This window comes from Strigops habroptila, chromosome 8 (genome assembly GCF_004027225.2).
Source record: "Strigops habroptila isolate Jane chromosome 8, bStrHab1.2.pri, whole genome shotgun sequence".
Lineage (NCBI taxonomy): Eukaryota > Metazoa > Chordata > Aves > Psittaciformes > Psittacidae > Strigops > Strigops habroptila.
In genome coordinates this window covers 1,579,864-1,594,431 of record NC_044284.2, presented here as the reverse complement: position 1 = coordinate 1,594,431, position 14,568 = coordinate 1,579,864, and the positions used below count along the sequence as shown (strand labels likewise).

The 14,568-nt window shown below is 42.4% G+C and overlaps 1 protein-coding gene across 1 annotated transcript in view; it reads left to right on the top strand.

Moving 5' to 3' along the window:
* Window positions 1-211: 211 nt before the first annotated feature.
* The window catches only part of SNX7 (sorting nexin 7), a 29,747-nt gene continuing 15,390 nt past the window's right edge, over window positions 212-14,568 (top strand). Inside the window, exons 1-6 of the mRNA XM_030493798.1 lie at window positions 212-566; window positions 6,850-7,032; window positions 8,884-8,994; window positions 9,425-9,589; window positions 10,556-10,757; window positions 12,643-12,842. Coding sequence (XP_030349658.1) covers window positions 411-566; window positions 6,850-7,032; window positions 8,884-8,994; window positions 9,425-9,589; window positions 10,556-10,757; window positions 12,643-12,842 — 1,017 coding nt within the window. The 5' untranslated portion in view covers window positions 212-410. The remainder of the gene's footprint in view (window positions 567-6,849; window positions 7,033-8,883; window positions 8,995-9,424; window positions 9,590-10,555; window positions 10,758-12,642; window positions 12,843-14,568) is intronic.

The following is a 14,568-nucleotide window of genomic DNA, read 5'->3' as shown; positions in this document are numbered from 1 at the left end:
TTTCCAACCCCGCTGACTCCATGACTGTATGATCCTAGCCCAAAGCACGGAGCTTTTCCCAGTGACCCAGACCAGCAGCAGCGTTCCCGCTCACCGCGGCCCCACCAGCCCCTCGGCAGCCGTGGCGGCGGGCAGCCGGGAACCGCACCGAGCCCGCCGCCTGCACGCACCCGCCTGTGGGCGTTGTGAGCCGCCGCCTGCTCCCTCCCCTTCACGGGAGAGGCTGCGGCCTCCGCCACAGCCCCGCCGCCCTGCGAGGGGCAGGCCCGCCGCCGCTTCCCGCTTCCTCCGGGCCCCGCAGCGCTGCCCTCCCGCCGCCGCTTCCACTCCTGCGCACTGGGGCGGGCGGCCCATTGCGGCCCCCAGGGGAGCGGCTGCGGCGGGGCCGCCGCCCGCGCTCGCCGGGCAGGATGGCGGCTGAGGGCCGGGTGCTGGCGCCGCCGCTCCGCCCGCCTTCCCCCGGCGGCGGAGGGGCCGGAGCCCCCGGCGCGGTGCCGGGGCCGCTGCTCGCCGCTGAGGTGCTGGCGTTGGACGATGAGGAGGACGACCTGGAGGTGTTCAGCAAGGTACGGAGCGCCCTCCCCGACGGGACGGGGCGGGAGCGATCGCGGCCTCTGCCCGGCTACCGCGGGCCGGGCAGCGCCGGGCGGGGCAGGGGAAGGCACCGGGACCGTCGAGCCCCGGGGGACTTTGTGCTTGGGCACGAACGGGGTGACAGGATCCCGCTGTGTGACACTGGGGAGAAAGAGCAGATACATTACCTGCGACATCCAGGGTATTTTCCGGAGGTCATATGAATTAAATGCGCATATTGTTATATTGCTGTCAGTGAAATGCACCCTGAGATAAGCTGTGCAAGTCCTGACTGCGCTTACCTTTCGTTTGCCAAGTGATCGCTGTAACCATCGCTTACATTTGGCATGTGCCGAGTATGTACCTGTAAATCGAAATGGTAGCATTTAGTATGGTAGCATTTAGTAGTTGCAGTTGTATTTAAATACAAATAAATAGTGCCGGAGTTTCCTTGTAAAAGATGGAGGGAAGCCCAGCTCCTTCGCAGAGGTGTGAGAAGTCACATCTGTATTTTGCTGAAAAGAATAAGGTGAATGTAACTGGTGAGGTATTAGGGTCCACGTTCCAAAAGCACACAGGGTTAGCCAGCTACATGGGCACAGTCTTGCCAAATTGCTGATTTTAATTAAACCAGTGAAGTGAGGCTACCATGTATATTGTTTCTCATTTCATCCTGATTTGGCTAAGATGACACTTAACCTCTTGCCTTCTCAGCTGTTAAAGGAAGCATGTAATGGATCTGTTTGCCTTATCAAGGCAGCATCTAGCATATAACATAAGGACATACAGAGAGCTAAGATGGAAAAAATATATATAGGGGGCTAAGGCCCCGTTCACCTTCTGAGTGAGGCTTCTGAACTGCTGTGTGACAGGATGTGTGACACTAGAGAGAAAGAGCAGATACATTTCCTGTTTGAAAATATGACATCAAACATATTTTCAGGAGGTCATATGAATGAAATGTGCATTTTGTTGTATTTCTGTAAATGAGATTTATTTTTTGGTATGCATAAATATAAGCAATGCAAAAAGAGCTTTATTCTTAGGAGCTGTGTGTTTAAACTTTGACTGCAGCAAAATTCTCTGAAATTCATGGATTTTAAGGCCAGAAAGGACTATTAGGTGATTTAATGGTCTGTAACATGCATGAGGGCAGGCTAAATTTCACCAAGTTACCTGTGTTTTTCTGAAGCATAACTAGGGTCTAGCTAAATCATATTCTCTAGTCTTGATTTGACATAAAGAGGTGAATGATTCACTGAACTTGCATGCAAAAGTGGTGCTAAAATATGATTTTAGTTGTTTGTTTCTTCCTTTGGATTCTTTTGCTTTTGCTAGGTGAGCTCAGGCAGTTGTGCATGCAGGTTGTGCTGCTTGCTTGTCAAGAGCAATGCTCCTTGTGAATCAAAGATAAAACCAAGCGTAGTTGATGCGAGTTACTGCTGCTATATGGCAAATATCTGTATCTTTAGATTTCTGCTACCTGGATTCATGCCAAATACTTCTTACTTATATCACATCTTAACTACTGTTAATGCATGATGATAACCTATTCCTGTAACCAAGAACATTTGTCATACGATGTGAAAACACAGCATTCTTTCCAAAGCCTGGACACCTGCATGTGGTGGTTATAGATAGACCAGAAATTCAGGGTTTGCTTTCAAATGTAGTTTGAGGGCTGATCTTTTAAGCTGATGAAAGAAAATCTATGAGGTTCATTGGGCATTACATGCCATTTTTGTTCATTTTCCATGTATTCAAAGGAAACTGACAGCTTAAATGGAGCTTCAGACTAAGTTTTGTAAACCTCATTTTCCCATAACCTACTGTTCCAGGATCGCCTTGTTTTAAATTGTATCTTAATGGGGTTTCTCATGCCACTGTCTTTAAGGTAGTGGTGGAGCATTTCCAGCGAAGGGGGACAGCGCAGGGCTCGGTGCTTATCACTGACATCAACTTCATCATTCTCAGTTTAGTCAGTGAAATGTACCAGCTACCAAAATGGTGAAAAATGAGATTCTTAAAACTTGTCAACCTCAATACCATAAGTTATTACTCAAGAGGTAAACACAGGGCTTTTATTTTATGAACATTTGTAGAGATTTAGCCCAAGAGTGTCATAAACTGTTGATCCGGTATCCTGTGACACAGCTCAAATATTACAGACGATCATCTTCGGAGTCCTGGTTTCAGTTGGGATAGAGTTAATTTTCTTCCTCATAGCTGGTACAGTGCTGTGTTTTGGTTTTCGTCTGCTTTATCAACTCTGCTAAAGCATTTCATGATGTGACATGCCGTTCACTTTACCTTGGTTTCCATTACCATCAAAAATGTTCTGGGTACTCCTTAGCAGAGACAACTTCTGGAGTGGAGTTATGAGTCACACAATCATAGTGTTTCCAATCTGCTTTCTTCCATTGGTTTCCAAGTACAGAGTACCACATGGATCCATTCCTTTGTTAACTGATACAATGACCTAGCATTGACAAGGCTGTCAGCGCTTTGGTTAATCCTTAAAATCTTCAGCAGCTCTTCTTTCAAACTCTGTTTTACAGTGTTTGTCTCCGTTTCATAATTACAGGAAACTTTATTAATGGTATTTCTGGAAATATGCCACTTCAGAATTGCATAGGGGCTAATTTTTCTTCCATAACAAGTTTATTAAGGATTTGAGACTGATTTATAAGTGATTTTTTTTGGCCAAGGAACTAGTCTGTCTTCCTGAATCTCTTTGCTTCTTTGAAGAACGTGCCAACAATGAAGATCTTCTCTTCTAAGACAAACTCTGCCACCACATCCTTTATCTCCAGACCTGCTTTGGATCCCTGGCCTCAGAAGATTGCAAGTTCTGGATCCTCACTGGGAGGGAGGGATGGATGGAGGGAGGGATGAATGAGTCATGGAGGCACCCTGAGCCAACGATCTGTGCTCTGGGGAGGACTTAATGTGATCAAGCATTGGAATAGGCTGCCCAGGGCAGTGCTGGAGTCACCGTCCCTGCAAGTGTTCACACACCGTGTAGCCGAGGCCCTCAGTGCCATGGGTTAGTGGTGGCCTTGGCAGTGCTGGGCAATGGTTGGACTGGATGAGCTTAAAGGTCTTTCCAACCTGGTTGATTCTATGATTCTTCTACAAAGAGCTGAGGCTCAGTGGTGTGCTCGGCCTGCTTTGAGGCTGCTCCTGCTGTATGAGTGTTTTCCTTCCCTTATTTTGGAGTTTTACTGACCAGTTGCAGCCAAATGTGAGAGTGAGGTACGGTAACTGCAAGTATTAGAGGAAGGAGGCCCAGAACAAGGCCCTCACGCTGCCAGGAGCTCATTGATTTTCTGTCCGCTTGGTCTCCTGGCTGATAAATGAAAATGCATTAACCTTTTTGCTAATCGGCACATACAGCTCTGCCAACTGCCAGCTATACAACCCAAGAGCTAGAAGAGTTGTCTGTCTTGTGCCACAAAACTCCTTCTGCCCTCATCTGTATGCACACAAAACCATAGTTCCAACCACAAAATTACCCCTGTATAGAAAATAGTAATCTTTTTTTACTGTGTTTCTGTGGTGACATCAGACTTGTGTCACATGAACTTCAAGCACTGCTGGAATTAAACCTCAAGTATCATAAGGACAAAGAGAAACAGATGCTTGTTTGAAACTCCCGTGCATTCGTTCACCTGCAGATGAACACTAGAGCTGTATAAGAACAAAACAGGGCGTTTATTGCCTGTGTTTTATTTCACAAACCACATATTCATAAGCCCTTCCATATCAAAACAGACTTTCAGAAACCTGCTTGTGTAGAGCAATTTTTAGTAGCAACCTAGAAGGAGGAATGAGACATGAAGATATTAATGACCCATGGAAAAATGAGAAAATATGAAGCACATTTGCCTTGATCCAATTTAGGCCTTGCAGAGTACTTATTCCTTAAGTTATATGGCCATTCAAATCCCGTAGATGCTCACAGGCATTTTTCTTTCCCTGGAACGTCTCAGTGCTTTGGGCTGCTCTGAAGAAGCAGTCCTCATTCTTCATGTAGAGCATGGCCAGTTAGCACTTCTCTATCATACTCAGGACAGTGCTGGCTGGATACCAGTATAGAAGTGGTGTAGGAACACACTGAGTAAAAGAAAAATGACTGTCAGGTATACAAATACATATATTTGTATAGTATTTAAAGAGTAGTTGTAGTTTTCTGTCTTGTTTTTGTTTTCCTGTTCAGAGAACTGCACATAAATGATAGGAGGGGAACTGGTACATCAGTGTTTTCCAGGCATAATTCCCAATATCAGTGTCTACTCTATATTTGTGGGAGTACACTGATAAATCCAAAGGAGAGAGATGGCAGTAGGCAGGAAAAGAACAAGAGAGAATGTGTTCCAGAGGAAGTTTTGATCCAGGTGAATTCAAAGGGAAAAGACAACTTTCACCAAGCCCAGCAGCAGTGCTGTGCTCTTTGCTCCCATAGGATCAGCCTTGGGATGATGCCGTGACTCTAGTTTGTGTGGACTTGCAAATTTCCGCTCCTGGCATTTGAGTGGTTTTTTCTTTTCCCCTTGCTCCATAGTTAGGAGGGCACCAGAAAGGGCAACTCTTTGCAACTGGGTAGTTAGTGTAGTCTAACTACACCTTTAGAAAACTTCTAGGTGAATCTTAAAGTTTGTTATGAAAATACTTGATTGCATTGGATATATTAGCAGAAATGTATAAAATGCATCAAAAGCAGCGTGAGCAGCAGGTCGAAGGAGGTGATCCTGCCTTGTGAGGATCCGCTCTTGTGAGACCCCACTCTTGTAAGACACCACAATTCTGCTGTCCTCAACATACGAAGGACATGGAGCTGCTGGAGCAAGTCCAGAGGAGGCCACGAGGATGATCAGGGACTGCAGCACCTCCCGTATGGAGGCAGGCTGAGAACATTGGGGCTGTTCAGCCTGGAGAAGAGAAGCTGCATGGAGACCTCAGAGCAGCTTCCAGTGTCTGAAGGGGGCTACAAGGATGCTGGAGAGGGACTCTGCATCAGGGACTGTAGTGATAGGACAAGGGGTGATGGGTTCAAACTGAACCAGGGGAAGTTCAGGTTAGATCTAAGGCAGAAGCTCTTCCCTGTGAGGGTGCTGAGGCGCTGGCACAGGGTGCCCAGAGAAGCTGTGGCTGCCCCATTCCTGGCAGTGTTCAAGGCCAGGTTGGACACAGGGGCTTGGAGCAACCTGCTTTAGTGTGAGGTGTCCCTGCCCATGGCAGGGGGTTGGACCTGGATGATCTTTAAGGTCCTTTCCAACCCAAACCAGTCTGGGATTCTATGAAAACAGCTGATATTTAAAATATAGTGATCTATTTTAATTGCCCTAATTTGTTATTTTTAATGACTTATTCATTTATTATGCTCTTTTATGTAGTTAGTTAATTTAATTCATTTTCCTAGTCACTGCATCCTTCAGATTTTAGACCTGTAGATCTCATCTGGACTCACATCTAGGTAAGAAAATGAGATTTCTTGCCTGTTCCCATTTTCTATTTCTCAGCATTTGAGTAACAGCCTTTGAAGAGACTGAACAGCAGCAGTTGCTATGGGGACATATTCTTAGAGAGCTGTGGTGGAAGTGGCTGATGCTATCAAAAAGTGTTTTTTTCACTTCAGCAAAACAGTGGTTTGACTTTTTCTTTTAGAAATGAAGCAGCAAATTTGTCCTGCATCCTTCCTGGTTTTCTTTGTGGAAAAGATGATGTCTCTGTAAACATTTTCCGTTTCAAATTTCATTTTGAAATAGATGCAAACTGAAGCATCCAATTCCAATCAAAGCTCTGATTCAGATTTTGTCTTGTTTTCTTTTACAATCATCAGGTTTTATCCATCCTGGTCAGGTTAATAGACATAATAATTCAAACTTCATTAGGTCCTGAGTAACTGGCTTCTAACAATTTTAATCAAGCTGGTAAGTATCCTACACATTTACTGGGTGCTTGGATTCGTAACTGATTTTACTACTCATAGGTGAGTTCTCTTTCTTAGCTATGCATCACATTCTTCTCAAATGGTGGCATTTTGCTTTTTCATCAGTTTTAGAATACATCTCATTTCTTACCTCCTCACTGCAGCAAATACTGAAAAGGAGAATAGATTTGCCATGGAGAATTCTTCCATCTGCTCTATGTTTTACATGGTTTATCTGATTATTTAAAAGCTTGCCATTTTAGCATCTGAGACATATGTGTTTGTATGTGTGTGTTTGTATACAAAGATGTATTGAGATGGATGTTCTCCTGTCTTATCTGTAGGATACATCACTGACTGAGGTAAACTCATTCAGTTCTTCAGTGCCAATATCCCCCTCATCAATGAGAAACCAGTATAAATTGGAAGATGAACCAGAATTAAGAGATCTCTTCATTACAGTCGATGATCCTGAAAGCCACATTACAGCCATCGAAACGTTTATTACTTACAGAGTAGTCACAAAGGTAAGCATCTATTCGTGGCTGTAATGGTGTACACTGCTGACAGTCGGAGCAGTTTCACTCTTCTTGCTTACCATTCTCTGGGATATTACTAAGTTTAAATTATACTCTGATTTTGCCATGAGTTAGAGACCACTAAAACTGTATGAAACTGTGCAGTAGGTTCTGGAAAAATTTAATGTAAGTCTACATACATCAGTGCTTAGGTTCTTTATGCCCCTGCTCGTGGCAGGGGGGTTGGAACTGGATGATCTTAAGGTCCCCTCCAACCCAAACCATTCTATAAGTCTATCAGTTCTATGTGAGAATAACATATTCTGTTGTGATCTTCAGCAGGAATATGAAACAGCAGCAGGACTGATTCAGTTTGAAGGTAGAATATTAGCCCAAGTATTTGTGACCTTTGTCTTGCTTAAATGTGCCCAGCTACAATGCCTTTTAATTCCATTCCTTTCTAATTGCAGTGTCCACTATCACATGAATGTTTGTTTCCCATTGACAGTTGCATATGATTTCTGGGGAAACTGCCATAATTCTGCAACATAAAAGTAATCTTAGGAAACAACCAAGTATATTTTTAGCTGTCCTGAATGCAAATTATTGATGAGAAAGAAGGAAGAAAGTCAGCCTTGTGAGACCAGCCAGCTTCTTCTGGGAATACCAGCAAATACTCTGCAGGCTGCATGTTGAGACTTGCACTGTTAATTTATTTTACTTTGAGTTCCTTTGAAAAGATTCATTTAAACCCAAATTTTCAAATGGGAATTATTCATCCTTAAATATGAGGAGATATCAATTCCTCATCAAATGTGTAAAGAGTAGGAAGAGAGCTATCTTCGTGAGGTTGCTAGCAATCATTTTCACTTTATGCATGCTTTTGGAGACGACAGAACATTTTCTCTTCAGGCAAGTATGGAAGGGCTGTAAGGTGGATTGCTTTTGCTTTTTTATCTCTTCTATCCTTTCTTATCATATTTAATTTGAAGTGCTGGTTGTTGATGATAAAGTAATAGCATTCCTCCCACATACCTCAAAGAATTCTTATTCAACCCTCAAAAATGTTTAGTACAAAAGCATGTTTGGAGGTTTGTTGAATTTACTTGCATTGCATTATAAATCTCTGTGCAAAGAGGCACATTAAACAGCACATATTAATGAAAACATGGGCTCTTCGTGGCTTGATTCGAGAAGATAGAGCAGTGATAAAATAAATGTCATGGTCTGACAACTTTGCAACCCTGTAATAAGCAGTTTTTCCTGGGCCTTAAAGGTTTGTTGGCGAGTTCTAACAAAGGGCTACAAAACTGGAAGTGATGATGGAACACAGAGTCCGTTAAGCAGCGCAGGGAGTGTTATTGCTGTGATATGCTGAAGTTTTCATTTCTTGAATGTGGGCATTGTTGACTGGTGTCAGCAGATCCTGAGGATGTATGTCAGCTATTTGGGGCTTTTATTTAGAATGCTAAAAAAGTGGAATTTCCTCACTCGTGGATTATTAATAACTTTAGCAGAAGTGCCCTAAAAGTAACGAACACAACCATGATTGCTCAAAGGAAAATGCCACACAAAAATAATCACTGAAATCTTTTGATACATTGTGGGAGGCTAATATTATAAGTGACTTTTTTTTTACAACAAAACTTTGAGTTCTTGCTCAAGTGAGATGTGTTTTATCTCTTCAAGTAGTCGATCATTGACCTTGAAGAACCAGCAGGCAAATAACATAGGCAAAATAGAATCACATATGCATTCCCCTCAAGTATTCAGTTTTCTTTTAAGTCTAATACTATTCTGTTCTTCTTTTATTTTTTGGTACCTTAACCTAGGCCTGTTTTTTCTGCCTCTGTTTTTCAGACATCCCGGGGTGAATTTGACTCCAGTGAATATGAAGTTCGAAGACGGTACCAGGATTTCCTTTGGTTGAAGAGCAAACTTGAAGAAGCACATCCAACACTGATTATTCCTGTTTGTTCAATTATTTGTTAAAATATTGGTTAAAATATTGGTTAAATTATTTGTATTTGTTTATAAGATGGCTCCAGTTTTATACAGAGATGCTTGAGGCCTTTCTTCAGTTTCTGAAGTCTCACAAACATCAAACCCAACCTCTTTTTATTAGCTTTACATGTATGTGATAATAAAAAAACCCCTTAAGATACTATGGTTATAATTGTGCCATTTGCAGTAATTTATGCCCTTCTTTCTTAGTTGTACTTCTATTCTTCTGCACTGTGTGCTAAAGGAACCATGTTATACTACTGTTGAATATGATAACTTTATAACAGTTTGGGGTTTGCATGGTGGATTTTACAAGGTTTTTTTACCTGGTTTTTTAGTGTTAGAATCCCTGTAATATTATGCAAATGATACAATCTATTTCTTTGTCTTTCCTTAGCCATTGCCTGAAAAATTCATCATGAAAGGAATGGTGGAACGATTCAGTGATGAATTCATTGAGACTCGAAGGAAAGCTTTACATAAATTCCTGAACCGTATTGCTGATCATCCAACTTTAACTTTTAATGAAGACTTCAAAATTTTTCTTACTGCACAGGCCTGGGTAAAATGACTTTAGTTTTATATTTACAGATGTATGAAACCACGTCTTGTGTTAGCAGAGTATATCAGGAGTCTCCCTAGTTTCAGGATTCAATAGTGTCCTCCCACAGCTTGTTACAGAAGTGTCAGAAGAAGGCAGGGGATTTATGGAATATTCATCCACTGAGATAACCTTTTCTTCTGTGCTTTTGGTACATAAAAATTATTGTTATAAATTGTGTTGCCATAAATATTGCTGTATCTTCCACAGCAGCTTTTCTTGCTCCATTTTGCATTTTCATGGCAAATTCCCAATATCTCAACTCCCCATGCTTTTTGGTATACATATAAGCTTCCAAGATGATACGAAAAGTAGTATTTAAAATTAATTCTTGTTTTGGCATGGCACTGTCTTTTTCATCTGCTTTTCTCAAAAGAGTTATACTAGTCCCATTAAACTAAAATACAGCCTTTGAATTCCCTGTTGTATTTTTGCATGATGTATCCAGTTGAAAATTGAAGGTTTGTACTCAGGAAAAGCTCTGAACTTCAGCAAAGGTTATTCTAGCAACATAGGAAGAGAGTTAAAGAAAACAAATAGATGGATTACTTCTTCCAGTAGGAACAGTTTGCTTTTCTCAATGACTTATTCCTGCAATCATTACCTCTGCTTTCCCGTCAAAAGGCTAAATTGCAGACCAGCTATCTCACCCGAAGGAGTGAAAGGGTAAAGGTTCTTGGGAGAGTGTGATACGCAGCATGCTTGTGTTTGCCCAGAAAGGCTTAGCTAATAAACGCATGTGACAGGAAGAGTTCTGGCACTGATCTAGTAAGTTTAAAGTAAGATTTCTATGCTAAAAAGACACACACAGAGGTTTATTCAAGTAGTTTTGTTGTGTTTTTAAAGAAAAAGCTTTAAAGTATGCATTATTTGTAGAGAATTTAAAAAGAAAGTAACTTGGAAGTAAAGCGCTTGTTCTGTCTTTAGGAACTCTCCTCCCACAAGAAGCAGGGTCCTGGTTTGCTGAGCAGAATGGGACAGACCGTCAGAGCTGTAGCATCCTCAGTGAGAGGAGGAGTTAAAAATCGTCCTGAAATGTTTACAGAAATGAACAATTACATGGAAGCATTTAGTCAGAAAATCAATGTACTTGACAAAATCGCTCATAGAATTTACAAGGAAGAAAGGGGTAAGTAGAAAACAAGTATCAGTTTTATTGATGAAAGAAATGAGTATATTGGCAAAGTAAATTAGTTTTCATTGTGCCAGGCAAAATTCTCTTCCCAGCGAGCAAGGGAAAAGGGAGATTGGTGTTTCTACGGTGCTTTTCATAATGGTTATTGTTTTGGCAGCCCTTCAAATTAGATTGAGTAACTTGTTAATAGGAAGAGTTTTAACATGTCATTGAACTACTTGATAAGGAACTTAGAAGAAAACGTAGCAAGTTTGGTTCTATTTTTACTTGTGCTTTTTGGAAAGCTGCGTGACCTTTTGTTTTGTACTTTGAGTGGAATGTGAACAGTCACAGTTTTCCGTGCTGTCTCATACTGGCATAATGCTGTCTAGAGAACAGATCTCGAAACAGTTCTTTTTTGGGTTTCATTCGGCACCTTTTTCTGTGTTGACCAAGGAGATTTTAGGGTTTTTTTAATAGCTTTACCATTGGCCATAATTTCTGTTAGAGTTTTCTTAAGAAAGATGACTTAATCTCAATTTTCTCTTTAAGTAACAGCAGTTTGCACCTCTTTGGAATGTTAAATTTCTGACTTTCCGAGATGAACCCTGATCTCAGACTAGGCCTATTCAGTAGAATTTCCACTGGTCAGCACTTGAAGGGATTTTATTGTCTGTATAATAGAATTTGAAGGGCTGCACTGTGTTCTTTAAGAACTGAGCCCTTGTGCTTTATTGTGCAGTACCAGATCTCAGCGTGTCCTCACTAAAATGGAGAGGGTGTTATAAAAGGAATTGTTCTTTTCGATACCATTCACTTCAGTGGAAGTAGCTGGCTGAGGTCCATAGGATCAAGGCATCAGTGCCAAAATACTTCTTGGAAAACCTTATGAATTTTGACGTGCTCCCAAATGCTGTAGGTCATATCTTTCTAGATTTTCCAAATAGCACTGGGCAGAACACTTGTGTGCAGGGCTGCACTGTTGTGGACATGAGCTGGTGAAAGCTGTGATTCAGACAACATTCCTGCTTGCGGTAGCTTAACGTGGGATTCTTAACGACATCTTTCATGGAGGGTTTTTTTGTCCAATTAATCTCAAAGTAAGCATTACACTCTTCATGCCATATGGCTGCTTTGCACATTTTCTTGGACATTTCTTTATTATCAATTCAGCTGTGATGAAATTGAGTTTTCAGTACATGACCAGCACGTTCACAGTACCCTCCTGTAAACGTGTAGCTTCCAGATCATATCCAGCCTTGCCCGAGTTTGGCCCTACTAAATGGCACAATGGTGAATTCTGGGCCTTTTATCTGCTTACAGATTATCACTTGGCCTAGAGACAGAAGAGAAATAATTTGTAGGATGTCCTTGTATTTAGATCAGTAAAAACTACTAAAGGAGTTAACACCTGCAGAACTGGAATCAACTTCACTGTGTCTTCTGAAGCTTTTGGGACATACCAAGGCTTAGTAAGTAAGACAGGACTTGGAGCACTACTGTAGCAGAGGAATTCAGGGCAGTACAAGCAAATCAGACTGACTTCTGCCCAGAGTTGCTATGACTCCTGTCCCTCTCTATAAAGACAACGTGAACTAATTCAGGTCATTGGGTGGTCTTGAATACAACTTTTGAGGTCTACCCGAGTATGTGTCCCCTTTTGAAATGACTGGGGCATTTTTGCTGATAGGTTTCTAGGAACTACTTACTTACAAGACATTCATTGATTAGTGTATTCATAAGCAATGAACTGCAGTTTACTTACCTCAGTCACTTGAGCAGATTTAAACCTTAGCCTCAGTCTCTTACTTGGTGCCCAGCAAATAGGAGGTTGCAATTAGTATCACTTAGACATCTATTAATGAACAAAAGAGTAATATGCATATATGTTCCTGTTAAGAGTATTTTAATGAAATGAAGGAATATGGCCCCATCCACACACTGTGGTCAGCATCAGAAGAAGATATAGCAGAGTCCCTAAAAGGTGTTGCCAGCTGCATTGACAAGTGTTGCAAGGCTACAGAGAAGAAGATGGCAGGGCTCTCTGAAAACCTGCTGCCCATTCTACATGAATATGTCCTCTACAGTGAAATTCTGATGGTAAGTGTTCCTTAAGGATTGCTTCTGGCTGTATATAAAATCTGGTATAGTCCAGTAACAAACTATAGAAGAGAATTCGTAACTGATGGAAAAAGATTTTGCAGTCCCTCGATTTACTGTCGTTACTAAATGTGCACAGCATGGGAGAGCTGTCTATTAGGGAATCTGGTTCTGTTTCCCTTGCTAATCAGGCAAGAGGCACCCCTTCCAGATGAGAAGATCTTGATAGTTTTGCCTGGCAGGCAGCCCTTGGTAGCTGTGCTGAAGAGCATGAGGTTTTGCCATCTGCATTGTAGCAGCGAGACAGGAACACAGAAAGGTTTGAGGAAGAGCAGCTGGGAAAGACCTCCTCAGAAAGGAAAGTCTGAAAGACCTTCCTTTCTGCTGAAATATGAACTCATTGAGGAACAGATTGTGTGGGGGAAAAGGAGTGGAGAGGTTTTTCCCTTTCTAGGAGATGTTCCTAAACTATGTTTTCTTTTTCCAGAACAGCAGGGAGCTTCCAGTCCCCGTGCCATTATATAAGCATGTGTTAGTCTTTGCCATAAGCTGATGCTTTCAGTTCCCTTTATGTATGCGTTTTTCTTACACTTGGAGAGAATGTAAAAAATCTCACTACAGAGTTGACAAAGTCAGTGCTGATGGATAATCAACATGATTAAGTAACTGAATTCAGCATATAATTCCTACTCTACTGCCTCCAGGAAGCAGAAAATGTGTACAAACCCCTCTTTGTCTAGGTTTTGAGCAGTGCAAGCTGCAGTATCTGTTCTTGCCTTACTGCTGGGAACCCAGCTGCTACTGCAGTCGTTTCTGAGTAGGAGCTGAGAGTGTGTTATGGGCCATGGGTACAGCAAGACCCAGGTTAACTGAGCCTTTCCTGGCACTGAACAGAGCATTGCCAGTTTCTCAGTAAGGCTTAAGAATTACTGCTGCAATGCCTGCAGGGACTTGCAGGTAGATGGGGGTAGGAACTGCTTTGCTTAAAGGTCTGAATTGATTCATACCAATTGCAGGTCTTATTCCTCTGCCCCCCTTACAGACTTCAGATTTTCTGTTACCCATGAGCATTCCTAGCCTTCATGCTATTGAGGAGATGCTGCCTGCCCACTGCCTTCTAGTCTGCAGCCTGGCTCACCCTTTCTCTATTTTCCAATATCTGGAATCTCACTCTGGAATATCACTCTTTCTACTTTCCAGTGTCTGAAGGGGCCTACAAGGATGCTGGAGAGGGACTCTTCATCAGGGACTGGAGCGATAGGACAAGGGGTGATGGGTTCAGACTGAACCAGGGGAAGTTCAGGTTAGATAGAAGGAAGAAGTTCTTCCCTGTGAGGGTGCTGAGGTGCGGGCACAGGGTGCCCAGAGAAGCTGTGGCTGCCCCATCCCTGGCAGTGTTCAAGGCCAGGTTGGACACAGGGGCTTGGAGCAACCTGCTCTAGTGTGAGGTGTCCCTGCCTGTGGCAGGGAGATGGAACTGGATGATCTTAACGTCCTTTCCAGCCAAAACCATTCTGTGATTCTATGATTCTCAGGTGTTCTCTGTTGCCCAGAGCACAGAGAGGTTTCTGTGGACAAGCCCCAGAGTGACTACCTGGCTCTTCATGCACACATTACAAGTAGCTGTTGCCCATTACCTTATTTTTTCTGCTTACAGTGTTCTTTATGCAACGTTTGCAACACAGGATTAGCCTACCATGAGGTTCTGTCCGGAAGAAAATCTTCC